The sequence below is a fragment of the Mus caroli genome, unplaced genomic scaffold, assembly GCF_978045245.1.
Source record: "Mus caroli unplaced genomic scaffold, Mus_caroli_1 scaffold_12, whole genome shotgun sequence".
Lineage (NCBI taxonomy): Eukaryota > Metazoa > Chordata > Mammalia > Rodentia > Muridae > Mus > Mus caroli.
Genome location: NW_028227267.1, coordinates 24,990,030 through 25,007,489, shown reverse-complemented (window position 1 = coordinate 25,007,489; position 17,460 = coordinate 24,990,030). Strand labels below are relative to the sequence as shown.

Sequence of the window (17,460 nt, the reverse complement as noted above, 5' to 3'; positions counted from 1 at the left end):
GGACCAAACACTTGCAGGTGACACAGGTACCTAGGAAGGGCAGAGTCATCAGAGGAAGTCACCACTGACACCTGCACCATTGTCACCTGCACCACCACTACCTACACCATTGCCACCTGCCATCTTCTACCAGGGCACACATTCTCAGGGCAGTAACACCCTCTCTTTGGGGCTTCATGAGATGAATCCCTTCTTACCTCTGACCCTGGATCACAGATGGGTACCAAATGGAGTCATGGTTCTCAACCCTGACTGGATCCAGAATGTTTGCCTGAAGAGTTTGTTCTTCAGAAGTTCAGAGATCATCAGCCACCATGAGAAGGCCACAGACGGGGCTGGTGAGATGGCTCAGTGGGTAAGAGCACCCGACTGCTCTTCCGAAGGTCAGGAGTTCAAATCCCAGCAACCACATGGTGGCTCACAACCATTCGTAACAAAATCTGACTCCCTCTTCTGGAGTGTCTGAGGACAGCTACAGTGTACTTACATATAATAAATAAATTAAAAAAAAAAAAAAGAAGGCCACAGATGAAGCAGGACACCCCAGGAGGTTAGCGCAGAGCTCTCTGATGCTAGTGAGCATCAATGACAATGGAATCTTGTTAGATGCACAGTCACACTGAGAATGTCTGCATGGGGCCTTGAAACCTTGCATTGCAAGCAAATTCCTGAGTGATGTGGACGCCTGGGTCACAGCTGTAACTGCAGGCCAAGCGAGGGCAGAGCAGTTGGGTAGGAGCCAAGAATGCCTGTCCTAGGGGTGTCAGAAAAGCCAGCACCTTGGAGATGGGTTGGGAGTCCCTCACATGTCTCTGATCTCCAGTCTTGCCCGTCCCTCACTGGAGGCCAGTCTGTGGCCAGTCCCTTAAGTAAGGTGAGCGTCTCTGTCCTTAGACCTGAGAGGACCTTGTGACTGTTCCTGGATGCTCACCTAATAGAGTGAATCAGAAAGCAAGTTCCAGACAACCCTGTAGATCTGGTAGGAGACTCATTCATTTTTCACACGTTAAAAAATATTGTATGTCCTGATGAGGTCACTGGGCGCCAGGGTCTTCACTAAAAGGTGGCAGAGGTTAGCCCGCATCAGTGCTGTTCATGTGTCATATAACATTTGGTGTTCACCCACTGCAGAGGTAGTTTCCAAAAAACTAGTGACTGATGGAAGTGTTTCAGATAGCTGGAGGATAGCAGTGCAGCTACATGGCCTATGAAGTGGGAGCCCCCTTACTATGGAGGGCAGAGCGGTATGAGAGAACATGGCACCCCAATGAGTCACGTTGCATGGCAGACTATGAGAGAAGACTTCGCCATGTTCGATTATATACTATGTGTGGATGGAAACAAGCTGAAAGATCTGAAAGGAAAAGGCAATCAAGCTGAAAAACAGGAGAGCTAAAACTGAGCTGCGAGCCACAGAAACAACTCATTATAAAAATCCCTGTTAAGGTGATAACTCTCCGAGCTGGTGCGCCAGCTGTGCCTCGGGGCTTCCTGAGGAAGACTCAATAGCCCATCCTGTCTACCACTGTTGGGCAGCTCACCCACAACTGCCACGCCCAGGGGTGTCGATCCTAAGCCCCGTGCCTTCAGCCGACTTACTGTATATCTTTAAAAATAATTGTAGGTAGAAATTAGGCGTATGTTCAAAAGGATAAAAAGTATTTGAGTAAGTTTGAGGTGTGGCTAAGCAGTCTTTGACTAATTGTACCTCTCACTTTGCCCTAGTTACGCAATAGTAGAACAGGTAAATATGGAACAAACCAGAACACAATAAAGTAAGATTTCCCTCCCGGGCCAGGTCAGCCTCTGAGCACAGAGAGGCCTGGATGGTCTGCTCTAAGTGGAGTGTGTGCGTGGCCAGCACCAATGGTGCCCTTGGCTTATACCTCTCCACTCTAGGTTCTTACTGTAACAGTAACTTGACCCGTAGCAGCCCTCCATTTAACATTGGACGAGTTTAAACTCAGACTCTGAGAGTGCACATTTAAATATACTTTCATGGGCGTATTAAAAAGCTGCAGGCAGGCGTACATAATTTTAGTGCATTTTCAAAAGAGTGACCTCAGATCATATGAATATATGTCAGAAAAGACTGTGAATTAAGTGAGGAGTTAACACTACAACTGAGATAGAAGTCTGGTCTCTGCCTGCTCTTCTATTGACCGATGAAACAATATTCTAAACAAAAGTGTGTATGTGTATGTATGTGTGAGCGTGTGTGTGTGTGTGTGTGTGTGTGTGTGTGTATCTGAGTGTCTCTGTGTCTGTGTGTCTGTGTGTATACACATGTGCATACAGCTGCCTGCAGAGGCCAGAAGAGGGCATTGAATCCTCTGGAGCTGGATTTAAAAGCAGCTGTGAACTTGATGGCATGGGAGCTATATTGCAAACTTGGGCTGTTTGCAAGAGCAATGCGGGCTCTAACTGCTGAGCCGTGTCTCCAGTTCCTCATATTCCCCGACCCCAGTACTGGGGCTTGATTCTTGGATTGAATGGGCTAAGCACATTCCCTTGTCCTCAACATCCAGCTTTCACGTGAGTGTAAGTGCCACAGGGAACATCTGATGTAGAGATTACTGCCACCCCTCACTAGTCTGAGTGGGGCCTTGGAGTCTGCAGGGCTGATGCTGTAGGTCTGTGGATCCCACCTGGGTGGGGCCAGGTAACTAACACTGGTGTAAATTCTCCTCCCTAGGAATGAGAGGGAATCTCATGCAGGCTGACCTCTACCCAGATCCCTAAGGTCAGCTGGAATTGTGGACGCACAGAGCAAGCCCCCTCCTCACACTGGCACCCTTAAGCACTTTGGACTTTTGGGTTATACTGAGCAGTTTCTGCCTCAGCCATGTGGCAGTGAGAGGGATCAGAGGAGGCATTGTCCCCCATCATAGCCACACCACATGGGCCTCAAGGGTCAGAAGCATCGTGTCCTCTGATTGCCCTCATGACATGGCCGGCTAGGCCCAGATCCAAACTTCACTGACAATGTTTTGGTGGGAATGGGGATGCTGGGTCTCTTCCTAGTTCTGTTTTTCCTCTCCCTCTGCCGCCCTGTCAGTCATAGCTCCATTGTCTCCATGGTCAGGCTGTTGAACTCACAAGAGGAGCAGAGAGTCATCAGGTGACCCACTGACTGGCATGTCCCAGGCATCTCAGGGAACGGAATGGACCATGAATTATGACACTGCTTTCTGCTCGACAACACAGCTACCTCCTAGCTCAGGAGAAGAGACCCCTCCCAAGCTCTTTCCACTGGCTTTCAATGCTGGAGACCAGCCTTGTGCAATTAGACCCTGCTTCTCAGCCTGGCTGCCTGCAAAAGACACCTCACCCTCATGGATCAGATATGAGGTGGGCACAAAGACCAAATGTCTGTGTTTGAATTCACACACAGGCGAACCGGGCCTACACATACCTGAGATTCGCTGGTGTAGTCCCTGGCTGCTGAAAGTAGAGCCAGCACAGCAGACTTAGCCTCTCAGGCTGCAGCCCAGACCTCCAAAATCCAGCTCTGCCCACCAACCCACTACTGCACGTTCACAGGCATGTTGAAGGTTGAGGATCCCTGCTCTGGCTAACCTGACCTAGAAAGCTGACTTGGAACAGGGTTCCCAGAGCATCTTCAGAGCATCTGTAGTGCCCAGGAACCTGTACTTCAAACAAGCCTTCTGGGTGCTTGGGTGCACCACAAGTATTAAGTGTAAGCAAGATGGGCACTTTGTAAGTTACATTTAGCCCTCTGGTGTTCTGGGACGAGACTGGACAGTTTCAGCTCCTTAGTAATACTGAGGATTCTGTGGTAGGCATCCACCAATGCACTCTCAGAGGCTGGGAGGTGACCAGCTTTAAGACCGGCAAGCTTTAAATGTTTGCAATTTAGGTGTCTTTCCCAGGCCTGGTCCAGAAATTGACAGACTCGGAGTCTACCATAATGGTTTAGAGCTTAACTTTGGCATTGAACAGGCTGTTGGGTCACATGGCACCAACCCATTCCCCTTTCTACACCTTGATTTTCCTCATTCATAAAATGGACCCTACTGAACAGATCTGTGAAGCAGATTAAGGAAGTAAAAGCCACTTATTGGGGGAGTCTCTAGCACATATTATATGTTTGCCTCTGTCTGGAGACATTTGTTCTGAGATGGAGGTCTGGTGGTGTAGCTCAGGCTGTCTTTAAACCCACAGTTCTCCTGCCGCACCCTCCTTCACTGAGTGCTGGTGTCACAGGCATGTACCACCATGAGCCTGTCTTTTGACTTCTTTTACGCTAGTATATTTTTATATTTCAGTCTTTCATTATCGGTAACTCCATTGAATGTCCTCTATGCAAACTGATCTCCAGCTGCAATTCTTGAGGAGACCTGGAACCTAGCCAGGGGACTGACAAAAACCAGGATGGTGTGGGGTCTGGGTGAAGGTCAGGAGGACATGCCTGGGTTAGGAGTCAGGGAGGAGACTGGAGGAGTGTGGGACAAGGGACACCAGAGGCAGAGGTCTCCCAGCCCTGGCAGGAAAGCTCAGGGCTCCACACCACATACAGTGCTTACTATGTGGTGTCTCTTGTTTTTCTACCCAGTAGAATGGGATGGGGGTGGGGGACACTGCTACCTTGGATAGGGTAGAGGTTGTGCCTGGAATCAGATTGCAGGTATGAACGCTGGTTGTATCGACTGCACTCACTGCCAGTGACCAGGAGAGGGCTCTGTCTACCTCTACATAGAGTTGGTAACTGAGGCTCCCAGATTGGAGTGCCCAAGTGTGTGCTTCACTGGAAGCAAAGAGGTTTCTTGATTGCCAGAGACCTTTCAGTGTGGAAATGGAGTAGGTCCCAGACAACTGCGATGCACTGGTTACCACGGAGGGAAGAAACAGCCAAAGAAACGGTCTGCCCAACATATACGTATATATCCAAGTTTGTTTATATCAAACACACCTGGTATATCTGTATCCACTTGTACCACCAACTCCTGTGCACACATGAACATTGCACCACAAGTATATACACATGAAACACACTTGCACACAAGCACATAACCATTGCAAGAAACATTTGCAACATACATGTTACACGCATGCAAGCTATAGAACACACATATGCATGCCCCATAGAACATAAAAAATATTGTATCATAACATATACATATAGGCATAGGCACAGTACATGTACATGTCACATCATACACACATGTACCATATGTATTCACATTATACTCCTCATGCTAAACATAGTAACATCTACACCTGTGCCCAGTAATCACGCCACAAAATGCACCCAGTTCGTACTGTACACACAGCATATCCATGCACTACATAATAAATGCATAACACATGCACATGTGTCTTACACACAGAGCACTCGCAGCACATATGCAGCACATACAATACATATAACACATATAATACACACAAAGGCCCATAATACATATCAAACACTGTTCCAGCACAATACACATACACATTACATAAAAACAAGACAAACACACAACATAACACACACACAGTTCCACATAATACATGCCCCAATGCACAATAGATATACTATGTATCTATGTATAGTCTACATCCACAGCTTGAAAACACACACGCCATCATATCAATATAGCTCACACCTATGCTTATCATACCACACACACAACCTGCAGATACAAAACTCCAAACTACTATGCACATGTACTACCCACCACATACCCCCATTTAATGTACACAGCATAACATACACTCAACACACAGTGCATGCACAGGTCATAGGTGCACAAGAATATGTATGCATGTGTAGGGTGCTTTGGAAACACAGTCACACACACACACATACACACACGCACACACACACACACACACACACACACACACACACACACACACATCCCCCAAAGCCAGAGCCAGTGTTTCTTGTTTATGGAATGGAGATGTTCACTCTTGCTCTCAGCCAGTGAGAACACACACGGAATGAACTGCTAAGCTGTTCCTTCATCCAGCAGCTGTATGGGGTGTGCGGGATGCTGGGTCATGCAGTGCGCAATCGCTCCTGACCTTCTGCTGACTCAACACAGCAGGGGAAGCAGGCACTGCAGAAATGAACACACCCAGAGCCATGTCTGTTCTATAAGGTGTTGTGAGTTCAAAGACAGCCCGAAACCAGAGTCGGGCAGGAGTGTCCTGGGAAGAACTTTTATAGCCAAAGTGTGAAGTTAGCATAGCAGAACTGGGACTGAGGGCAGGTGAGTATTGCAGGACACACAACCTAAAGTGGCCTGTGCTCCCGGTGATCTGCACACCTGTGCACGTGAGTGGCTCAGCGACGAGGCTGAGAGGGGTTAGGGGTCCAAAGAGTGCCGGCCCTGCTCCTAGTTATCCCACACATGTCATTTTGCTTTCAGGGGCAGATGATGTTTGCTTTCCAGAAAGCCCAATGGGCTGTGGAAAGAGCCATGGTTTCTAGGGCAGGGCCCGAGACCACGCTAGCTACCCAGCCACAATTGCTTCTGGATGTGAGCAGGCAATCTCTTGTCTCTCTGTGGCTATTCATGGTGGGAAGGGACCGGGGACTAGAGAATGAGCTACTGTCTCCCTGGGCACAAATCCGCATGTCACATACATCTCGAAGCTTGAATCCTGGGGTGGGGTGCCCTGCAGGCTGAGTTGTAGGCAGTGCAGCACAGGAACTCTCAGGCATTGGAACTGTTCCTTTCTTGTAGGGACCAAGGAGAGGAGCAGAAAGTGACGCTACAGGCTCCCCTGGCACTTAAATGCCACAATTCACATTTCTCCTTTGACACTTACTAGCTGCAGTGAGCAAGCTGCAGGGCCTCTCTGTGCCTTACTTTCAACTGTACAAACCAGGCGTGAGGCTAACATTCGTACAGTGCAAGTGGACTTTTCTAGGGCCTTATGGGTCTCACAGGGAAAGCTCTTAGATTAAAACCAGGCAGAGGGCAAGAAGTACATAAACATTTCTTGCAATTCTTGCATCTGCTTCTTTGACCCCAGATAAAGGTAAGCACTAATAGTAACAGAACATGAAGACTGCCCTGGAGTCAGCATGAGAGATGGAAGGTGCCTCGAAGCTTCTGCTTCCATCTCACTGTGTGACCTAGGGGGACTAAAGGCAGGCCTGGGAAGAGAATGAACGAATGAGACCTTCCCTCCCTTGGGACTTGTTAGTAGCTGATCAGTGACTCTGGGGCTTCTGACTGAGCAGGTCTGAGACAGGATTTGAGGATCTCCAATTCAGGCACTTCATCAGCCAGGCTGATATCTGGCCCCAGGGACCACATCTTAAGGAGCACTGTCCTAAGGATGGGAGAGGCTGACTGCTGAGTTGGCACTTGGGAATTTACTACCACTGAGTCACACGCTTAGACCGGAGAAGAGATCGCAGGACCCTTACTTACAGTGGGTGTCGCACCTCGGGCAGGACTCTCCTCAGGGGCAGGCGGGCACTGAGTGGCTTGTTGAGGCCATCTGAGTCCGGGCCAAGTGGGGTCAGCACCTCTTCTGATTCCTCCACATCCTCTTCAGTCCTCCAGTCCTTTTCCAGGGCTTCCTCATCCCATCTCCTGCTCCTGTGTTTGATGAACTGGTAGCTGCCCTGGCTCCTGCCCTGGCTCTGACTCCTCCTAGCTCTGGGTGAGGCCACGGCCACCAGCAGTTGATCCTCCTGCAGGGAGATGAAGGATGGCAGGCCATCCAAGAGACTGTACTCATCACCCTCAGTCTCAGCCTCCAGAACCCACTCCTGAGAGTCCCCAAAGTCCAGGCGGTACCCCGTGTCAGGGCTGTGTTTGCTGGCCTGGACTGTGACAGCCTGGTGCAGGGTGGGCGGGGGAGGATGCAGCAGGATCACCATCATCAGGACACATCCCAGAGTCAGGAAGAGTAGGAGGAACTGAAGCCTGGAACGTCCACTCCTGGGTCGCTTCCTCGGGAGCATGTCGCAGCCACTCTCCCGAAGCAACAGGTCCTGATTAAGTTTGCTTCCTCCTTGCTATCCAGGTACCTTCAAGCTTGAAACCGAACCTGGGCTGTTCATTCCAGCTAAAAGGCTTTTTGCCATCCACCTGCACCTTTTATCCCACCAGACGTTTGCTAACGTCTATATGCCAACGTAGCATTTATAAGACCCGCTGCCCTCTAGAATCAGAAAGCCACCAGAGCCTGGGGTCCTGGGTCCTCTCTGAGTGTTAGCTGTCTTCTGAGAAGGGTCTCCAGTTGTTGGCTCCCCTCTCACCCTGCTCTTGTCCATCCTGCTCTGGTGATTAGCCCATGTTCTTTCCCTCTCTGCATGAGTGGTCAGGTTCTACAAGCTGTCTGGGGCGAGTTGCTGGGGGATTCAGTCAAGCCAAGATGACAGACACCTTCCTTGGGATGCCTTGAGTCAGGTCAGAGCAACAGATGTAAAGCCGGCAGGCACTGTCCGGGTTTCCTTTCACACATACCTCCAGCTCTGCAGGAACCCTCTGCCAGATACGACGGAAGCCAAGTGTGCGTCTCGCTCCTGGTCCTAATGCCCCCGTGTTCCCAGGCTTTGCACAGCCACACAGCATCACCCCAAGAGCCGATCCAAAACAGCAACCTCCCAGGAGTTCAGACTTGAGCACCATTCATAGGGAGGCATCCTCTCCCCACCCAGAAGAGCAGAAAGGAGAATTCCCTCCTGGTTTGGACAGGCTGCCAAGGTGACGCAGATGCCAGGAGCAGCTGCCTGTCAGCACCTTCAATCTCCCAAGGCAATCTGCCTGGCTCCTTCCCGGGGCCCCACTAGCCTTTCCTTTCTAAAAGTGAGGAGCAGAGGAAGCCCTTGTAAGTCTGGCTACCTGGCTGACTTCCGCAGAAGCACCTGGAGGCTGATGGAGGAGAGGCATATTTCAAGCTCTTTCAGTCTTCAAAATCCATTTAGCTCGTACACACATAACGAGCAGCTGCCCGCCCTATGCCCCCAACTGTTCCCTGGACCAGGAGTATAACAGAGAATGAAGTCAAACTGGGACCTCCGGGTGCTTGACAATGAGGGAGATGGAGAGATGGTCTGTTAGTGTCTGGAGGTCAGACTATGTCAAGGGCCAAGGAGGCGGGGCGGGGGGCGGAGCCGAGGCAGAGATGGGAGCTGGGGAATACGGGCTGGAGGGCAAAAATCAATCTGAAGTGGCACTGTGTGTTTCCTAGAAGAGCCAGCATCTGTGTAATGGGGAGAGCCAGGCAGAAGGAGTAACAAAGGCGAGGCTCTGAAAGGAATGGGTCCGGTATAGGGAACAGCGGGCCAGAGCAGAGCAGGCCAAGCGCACTGTGATGGAGCCACTGTAGGAGAGGAAGCACAAAGGAAGGGAGATAGGGAGGGCATGGTTGGAGCAGAGGCAAAAGGAGACAGGACAGGAGGCAGAGCATGGTGGGGGGTGGATTACTGAGAAATGAGGCATGCTGGGAGATGGAGCATGATGGGAAATGGGGCACAATGGGAGATGGCACAGGGCAGTGGGCATGACGGGAGGTGGAGAGCAGTCAGAGGCAGCGCAATGGGAGGGAGCATGGAGCAATGGGACTGAAGGAAAACGGAGATGGAACATGGTTGTGTGACGGACACACGTCCCCAGAAAAGGAACCCACAGCAGACCAAAGTAATGACTGCACCAAAGTCGTTTGGTGGGTCATGAGTTTTAATTGGGGTTACTAACAGGAGTATGGGTCAGGGGTTACAGGAGGAGGGATGGTGCAGAAAAGCAGCTGCATCATTGCAAAGCCGGCCCACCATGGGTGATAGCTCATGAAAGCTGTGACCCCGAGCTCTGCACAACCTGCAGGCAGCCGAAGGGTCCAATGAATCTCTGCAGCTCCGCTGCTCAGTATCCTTCTCAGGGGAGACCTCTGTAAAGCAGGGGAGAGGTCTCTGAGAATCTTCCGGTTTCCACTTCCCAGACGCATAATCCTCTGCTCACCTCCTGAGCCTTGCCCTCCCTCCCTGGGGAGTGTTTATAATGAGGGTGGAGGGAGCACTATAGGAGGTAGAGCATCGTGGGAGTTGAAGCACCATGGAGGCGAAGCAGAGTAGAGAGTAGAGTGAAGGAGGCAGATCTATCAGCAATGACAGAGCAGGGATGGAGGACAGCTCTGTAGGGCATGGAAAGGACCTTGGCTTCTCCTCTGAGTGGCATGAGAGCCTTTGGAGACCTGTGGGCAGAAGAGAGACCTCTGACTTGGGTCTTAACTGAATCCCTCCACCTGTTGGGTCGAGATTACAAAGGGCAGAAGCCAAGAGTGGATCATTGTTGAAGCTCAGAGTGACTTCAGACAGACTTTAGAAAGAACTTACAGTGTGCTCTGATAAAGCTGGCATGTGGGGGAGAGGAAGGTCATGGAAGGGTTCCCTGAGAAATTCTAAGACTGAGGACGCTGCCGCCCGCCGGAGTGAGGAAGGCAGGCAGCAGGCGGAAGGAGGCCAACAACAATGGATTATCTGGGGACATGTGACATTGGCAAGGTCAGGTAATGGCCATAGAAAGATAAAGTGTTGACTGGGTCCACTCCATTTCCTGGATGGGAGCAGACAGGCCTTCACTGAGATTCTCTCTTCAAATGATCCCAGGTAAAGTCAAGTTGACAATTAAGATTAGCCATCACAGGGATGGAGAACACGGGCCATCTTGGTGAAGGGTAGTTGACAACTGCTGTGAGCTGCATTTCTTTCGATGGATGTGGGTGACATTTCCACTGGGGAATTCTTTGATCATTATTTTCTGTTTTGATTTTGATCTTAGAATGTGAGCTTTAAATTTTTTCAGGTAGAAATGTTTCGACGGGGATCCATCCCATAATCAGCCACCAAACACAGACACTATTGCACATGCCAGCAAGATTTTGCTGAAAGGCCCCTGATATAGCTGTCTCCTGTGAGGCTATGCCAGTGCCTGGCAAATACAGAAGTGGATGCTCACAGTCATCTATTGGATGGAACACAGGGCCCCCAATGGAGGAGCTAGAGAAAGTACCTAAGGAGCTGAAGGGGTCTGCAACCCTATAGATGGAACAACAATATGAACTAACCAGTATCCCAGAGCTCTTGACTCTAGCTGCATATGTGGCAGAAGATGGCCTAGTCGGCCATCATTGGGAAGAGAGGCCCCTTGGTCTTGCAAACTCTATATGCCCCAGTACAGGGGAACACCAGGTCCAAGAAGTGGGAGTGGGTGGGTAGGGGAGCAGGGCGGGGGGAGGGTATAGGGGACTTTCGGGATAGCATTTGAAATATAAATGAAGAAAATATCTAATAAGAAATTGAAAAAAAGAAGAAATGTTTCTACTTTTGACTTGGTTGGTTATGTCTCTCCCTCCCTCCCTCCCTCCCTCCCTCCCTCTCTCCCTCTCTCTGACACAGCAGTATCTATGCAGATGTTCCCCCAATAGCCCAGTGCTGATGCAGTATCCAGACCTCTTGGTCTCCAAGTCTCCAATCTCAGACTGTCAGACTTGGGTGGGGGGTGGAAAGCTTGGACGCCTTTCAAATTCAAGAGGTCAGGACCCTGGGGCATGTAGTATAGAATTTCTGAGACATGTTGAGGTTAACAAGAATGTTGCCACCAAAGGTCCCAACACAGAAGGCTGAGAGGGCAGTGTCACCATTATCTGTACAGACTTTTCGTTTGTCTAATCATCTCCTGCCTTGCTCACTTCAAACTCTAAATTAACCTTCCCAGTCCAGGGTTATATCTGCTTCCTTAGCCAAAATGCCACGTGGTCTCTTCCCTCAGAAACCCACTCATGCAGCCCACTATTTCACCTCTGTGTCTCATGCGCTTTGGACACCAGAGCTTCCTTCTTTTCTACATCCCAGAGCCCCTCTGCTCGTGCACAGCACTCTCTGGCCTTTTCCCTGCTCTCTTTGGGAATATAGCTCCTCTTAACACCTGACGAGTTAAACATTCAGATCTTTGGATGTTCTCACCCAGCTGTATGAGACGTATGCTCATCAAAGACAGTGGGTGGCTAGTTTCTGGCTATTTTTATTTTTAGTGACCAAACCTACTTCTATATGGAAACATTGCTCCATAGGGAATGTGGAGTCAGCTATACAGCCCTTACAATCTGGGTGAATGTCTCAATATCTCCCATTCTGGGGTTGGGATCAGCCTGGTATGGGTTTCATACAGCCCATAATCATGGGGTGACATTTTAAGGTTGGATTTCTAGATTCTCCAAAATAGACAGTAAACTCAGAAAATGCTCATACCACTCCACACTGCTGTGGGTGCTCAGGGCTTCAGTAGATGGTGTTGGTGTGTCTGCCACTGCTGAGGAGCTAAGTCGCCCTACCCTAGGCTCAGAAACCTCTAAGCCTCTGGAACATTGATTTAAGGGGTTCCTGAGGGCCCTGACAAGGCTTCATACAATGTTAAAGGGGCTCCATGGTCTAAGCTTCTTAGTACCACTTCTAGATTAGAGGAAACAGAAAACTTTCTGAATCCAAGGCTCCAACGTGCTACCATCTCTGCTCTCCGTGCCCCTGACATAGGGCATCACTCTGTTGCCCTCACACACCTCCTCCTGGCCTGGCCCTCTTTTCATCTCCAGACACCAGCAGCGTGCCTTCAGTCCATAGTCCTGGTCTTGGCTTTGGTTGTCTTATAGCCAGAGTCTTCCTTTTAGTGGTTCCCTGGAGGTAGAAAGGATCTCTCTTTCCCTGTCTGCCATAATTAAAACTAACGAAGGCCTGGATTCACAAATACACAACAAAAATCTGTCTATCCATCTGTTCCCCTGGCCCCAGAAACAGGAGACTCGCTGGGGTTCCCCATGGCCCCGCACCTCAGTGTTGCCCTGCCTGAGCTCTCTGGGCCACTAGGGCCTGGAATGTGGTCCCTGCCCCTTCCCTCCATCATCTGGTGGGAGGTTCAGCATCTGTCCTCTCCTCTCTTTTTTTCCCAAGAAGGCTTGGGCCTTGTCCTCTTAGATATTATGTCCTCCAGATCTGTGATGGGACCTTCACAGGAAACACATGCTCTGGATGATCAGATAAAATGCTGTCAGGAGTTTCTAGTTCAATATGAGGTGTTCTTACAGAGGGGACAGTTGGGGAAGAGACACGGCATGGGGAGAAACCGTGTAAGGTGAAGGCTAAGACTGAGGTGAGGCATCCCTCTGTAACCAAGAGTGCCACATGGATCTCCTGGCCCCAGAGGCTGGGGTGACATGCAGTAGACCCTGTCAGGCCCTTCTCAGACTTTGGGTGTCACCACTGGGGGACAACATCTATTTAAGCTCCCAAGCTGTGGAGCTTTGTCTTGGCAACTGTTGGAAGCAGATACTTTCTTTTGGCCCGCCCCACTCTCCACCCTCCTCCTCCTAATCTCACTCTTCTTCCCTCTTGTGTGCCCCCTCATACACAGAATGTCAGCTAGTGATAATGGTGATGGTGATGGTGATGATGACGACAAAGACAATGATGGTAAAACCTTGAGAGTGAAGGTGACATCCTGCCTAGCCAGCTAGATCAGCTGGATTGACAATGATGCTCAATGGGGTGACAGAGGCCACAGCCAGATCATCCCCACATCCCTCGAGGATTATGAGATATTCAAGAATCATTGTTCTTCATGACTCATGGAAGTCTCTAGTATGTTCTTGGTGTCTTCCTTCTTGTGAGACACTGGCCAAGCCTAGCAGGTTGTCCATCTGGTAGCCGCTGGCATTCACCATCAGTGTTGAAGAATGTGGTCTTTCAAGCAAACAGCTGTCATTTTTTTTTTTTTTGAACAGTTGTCATTTTTATCAGGACTGTGCCTGCTTGCAAGAATCTATTCTGGTTAGTTTTGCTGACTGTTGACAGTTCCCAAAGAGAAGAAGGGTGTGGAGGGTCTTTGATCTTCACCCGAGATTTCAGCCCCTCCTCCCAAGCATTTATATGCAACTCTGGCATAATTGCATGTGACTTCTGGGGTTAGGAGGTGCTAGACCATATAAGCTAGGGAGGGCTAAGAGGGAGGGGCTCTACCTATGAGGTTAGGGGGAAGCCATCATTGACACTGGGTGAAACCTTTAAACTGTAGTTGCTTTAGGGTCAGTTACAAGACTGCTAGCACCTCCCCCCTGCTGCCAGCACCGCCCCCCGCTGCTGCCAGCACCTCCTCCCTGCTGCCAGCACCCCCCTCTGCTGGCAGCACCTCCCCACTGCTGCTAGCACCTCCCCCTGCTGCCAGCACCTCCTCCCTGCTGCCAGCACCTCCTCCCTGCTGCTAGCACCTCCCCCCTGCTGTTAACACCTCCCCCCTTGCTGCTAGCACCTCCCACCTGCTGCTAGCATCTCATAAGGAAGCCTAATAAACTCATTGGTTCCCCAGGGTGAACAACTGTGGACTCCTGTGGTACATTTGTCATTGGGACCTTATGAGGAGGGGATAGAGGATCTTTATGTCTTCCTAGGGAAAGGATTCTTGAAACAACCAGCCAGCCCACCGGTTGAGAATAAAGCTGCCTCCCTGGTCTTTTAGCTGCAGGGTGGACTCTTGGGAAGGACAGAGGGATGCACAGTGGAGATACCTGCAAGCAGTCGGATCTACCAAAGCAGAGCCCCATGAAGGTAGACTAAGTTCATGTGAACTCCTGTTGCTTCTGACAGTTGGAACAGACATCCTGGAGAAGCTCAGGCATGTGGCCATGGAGCTACACACAGGCCCACGCCTGTGGGAGAAGGCTGCTGGAGGAACGGCCAGGAAGATAGAGCATTCGTGGCCCAGCCAGCCACTGCTTCCTGCTCTGCAGTGCATCAGCAGATCAGCGACACGTGGGAGCTATAGTGGCTGTCATCTCCTCTGCTCACCTGCTTCTGAGGGTCTCCCGTATTTTACCTCAAAGGCTGGCAGACCTCTCTTGCTACTAGGGTGCCTGCGTATCTATGTTTTGATTCATTCGAAAGCCAGTGTGGTGGAATCTGTTGGTTAAAAGGCCAAAGCTCCCTGTCATCCCCAGTGCAGCTTTGTGCAGTAGGGTTTATGACCATCCTGGCCAGTGTGACAGATTGGGCTTGCCTATATACGAACCACCTAGCCCCCTAGCCCTTTGCAGTGGGGTTGTGGAAGCCAGGATTCCTGGCACAGACTTGCCTCGAACTTGAATCCAGGATCAGGAAGTGAGAGAGACATTTGATGCTTGGCCCAGTTTCTCCTTTTAATCTGTCTGAGACCCTCCCCCATGGAACCGTGTGCCCTGCTCAGTCTAGAAGCTCCTTCACAGAAATGCCCAGAGCTCTGTCTTCTAGGTGATTCTAGGTCCTATGACACTTACAATCAATTTTGACCATCATGATGGCGTAGGGAGTGAGTACCTCAGACCTGGGAACTTCCAGAGTCTATAGGTGTGCAGAGAAACCAGAGCAGATGCAAGTGGGGGGAGGAATAAAGACTAGTTGATTTCTTTAAAACCACCCCCTCCTTGTGATGCTACAGTACTCAGCTCTGGGGGAAGGCAGCTGGGTAATTTGTTGGTTATGGGCTAGTTACTGTATCAGGTGCTAGAGAGACAAACCTAGGGTAGAGAGCAAGTTGGTTGTATGTGAGCTTCTTCAGCCTTAAGGGGCCACTCTTAATGGCTCTTCCATCCTGTGGTCCCTGCCTGCTTATACCTACCAACTTGATTCCTTGACCCAGTGTGGCCTCAGAGTTTCTGACCCACCAGGACTGTTTTCTTGGCTGGGCCGCTTGAGGTTGTGCGCTCAGTGTTTACCATCGCTTTGGAAAGTCTCTGTCTCCCTGCTTCTGCAGGCTAGATGAGAGAGAGAGGGAGTCAGCTGTGTGTGTGTGTGTGTGTGTGTGTGTGTGTGTGTGTGTGTGTGTGTGTGTGTAGAGAACTCCAGCCAGCTAGCCAGCCAGCCAGATAAGAATCCTGCATAAGCATACAAGAATCCTGGACACCAAACAACCAGTCCTATGCCTTCAGCTCATGACTGGTTGGAACCGTCCCTGGCCGGGCCTGAGCTCTTCAGCTGTCAGCTGCCGTTTGAGGCAGAGAGGTATAAGAGCATTGATGGTGTCTTAGGGTTTCCATTGCTGTGAAGAGACACCATGACCAAGGCAGCTCTTAGAAAGGAAAACATTTCATTGGGGCTGGCTTATAGGTTCTGAGGTTCAGTCCATTATCATAATGGTGGGAAGCATAGTAGCATCCAGGCAGGCACGGTGCAGGAGAAGGAGCTGAGAGTTCTACATCTTCATCTGAAGGTGAAAGTATAACGTAAAAACAAAATTCTAGGCCTTTAGGCCCAGGCTTGGGAATGTGACCTCTGTGACTCATTGCTCCAAGGTATGCTAATCATAAAACAGATAGTGACAATCCTCCACCCACCTGCTTCCTGGGTTCAAGGAGTGTTCATTCAAAGAAAGTCACCCTGACCAATGCTGGAACCAGCTATGCAAATGTGCTATTATTAGGGGCTCTTAGAAACTGTCTTGAGAGATAACCTGCACAATTACCAGGTATTCCTTGTGACTCTTGTGACTTTGTACTTCCTTGGGACTCTTAACTGGTATCTTTGGGAAATTTTAGGTTCAGCAAGGCAGAGCAACCATTCCCTGGATGGTGGACTGGGCCATCTCCTGGTATGTCATTTGCAGCGTGTTCCCCTTTGCAAAGTCAGGCTGTCTCTAAAGAAAGCCTTAAAATGCGGTTTCTTTGAAAGCGTTTGAAAGAGCTTTTCAGATGGAAAAGGAAAGCATTTTTCCTTGATTCTTGATAGAGTGTACAAGTGGAAGACGATGCTGATGACAGAGGTTTGCTGATAACCAGGAGCAAGGCAGCCAGGACAGAGGGGTCCTTTGACTACAGAGGACACAAACTTGGGCTGTGCGGAGAACTCAGTTCACCTCTGAGAGTACCAGTTTGTGTACAGATGGTTGTGCACCCCAAGGGATGGGTTGGAGCGGAGGGTAGCTATGAAGAGATGGGAAGATGAGTGGAACTAGCGTGCATGATGGGAAACTCACAAAGAATCAGTGGAATCAAGCTTGAAAAAAATACAATTTAAATCACACTTGTGTTGTATTTGGGCCTCCATCCCAGGCAGCAGGGACTTGCTTGGTTGGTGGAGGTTCTCCTGGTTGTGTGAAGCAGCTTGTGTTGGTGAGTATCTACCTGGCTCACAGTGGGGAACAAAGTATACAGATGTAAATGCATTCAGTTGGAACACTTTTCCATTTCCATGAATTAAATACTGCCACGCAGGCGTTGTTTAGTTCGGGCCACTAATAACTGAACACAGCGTCGGGAAAAGATGTACACCCGCCAGTTTGTAGATGTGCACCAGCCAGTTTGTAGATGTGCACCCGCCAGTTTGTAGATGTGCACCCGCCAGTTTGTAGATGTGCACCCGCCAGTTTGTAGATGTGCACCTGCCTTTTTGTAGATGTGCACCCGCCAGTTTGTAGACTTTCATTTATATAACAGTAACTAACCTCGGGATGATAGGAAAGTGCAAAATAAAAA

General features: G+C 49.9%; 1 protein-coding gene across 2 annotated transcripts in view; it reads right to left on the bottom strand.

Moving 5' to 3' along the window:
- Galnt15 (polypeptide N-acetylgalactosaminyltransferase 15) overlaps positions 1 to 8,864 on the bottom strand; it is a 32,477-nt gene extending 23,613 nt beyond the window's left edge. Inside the window, exon 1 of one of the 2 annotated variants that reach the window (XM_029469136.2) lies at positions 7,392 to 8,864. In XM_029469136.2, the coding sequence (XP_029324996.1) occupies positions 7,392 to 7,930 (539 nt within the window). In that variant the 5' untranslated portion in view covers positions 7,931 to 8,864. The remainder of the gene's footprint in view (positions 1 to 7,391) is intronic. The other variant, XM_021181905.3, reaches the window with a different exon arrangement.
- Positions 8,865 to 17,460: the final 8,596 nt, after the last annotated feature.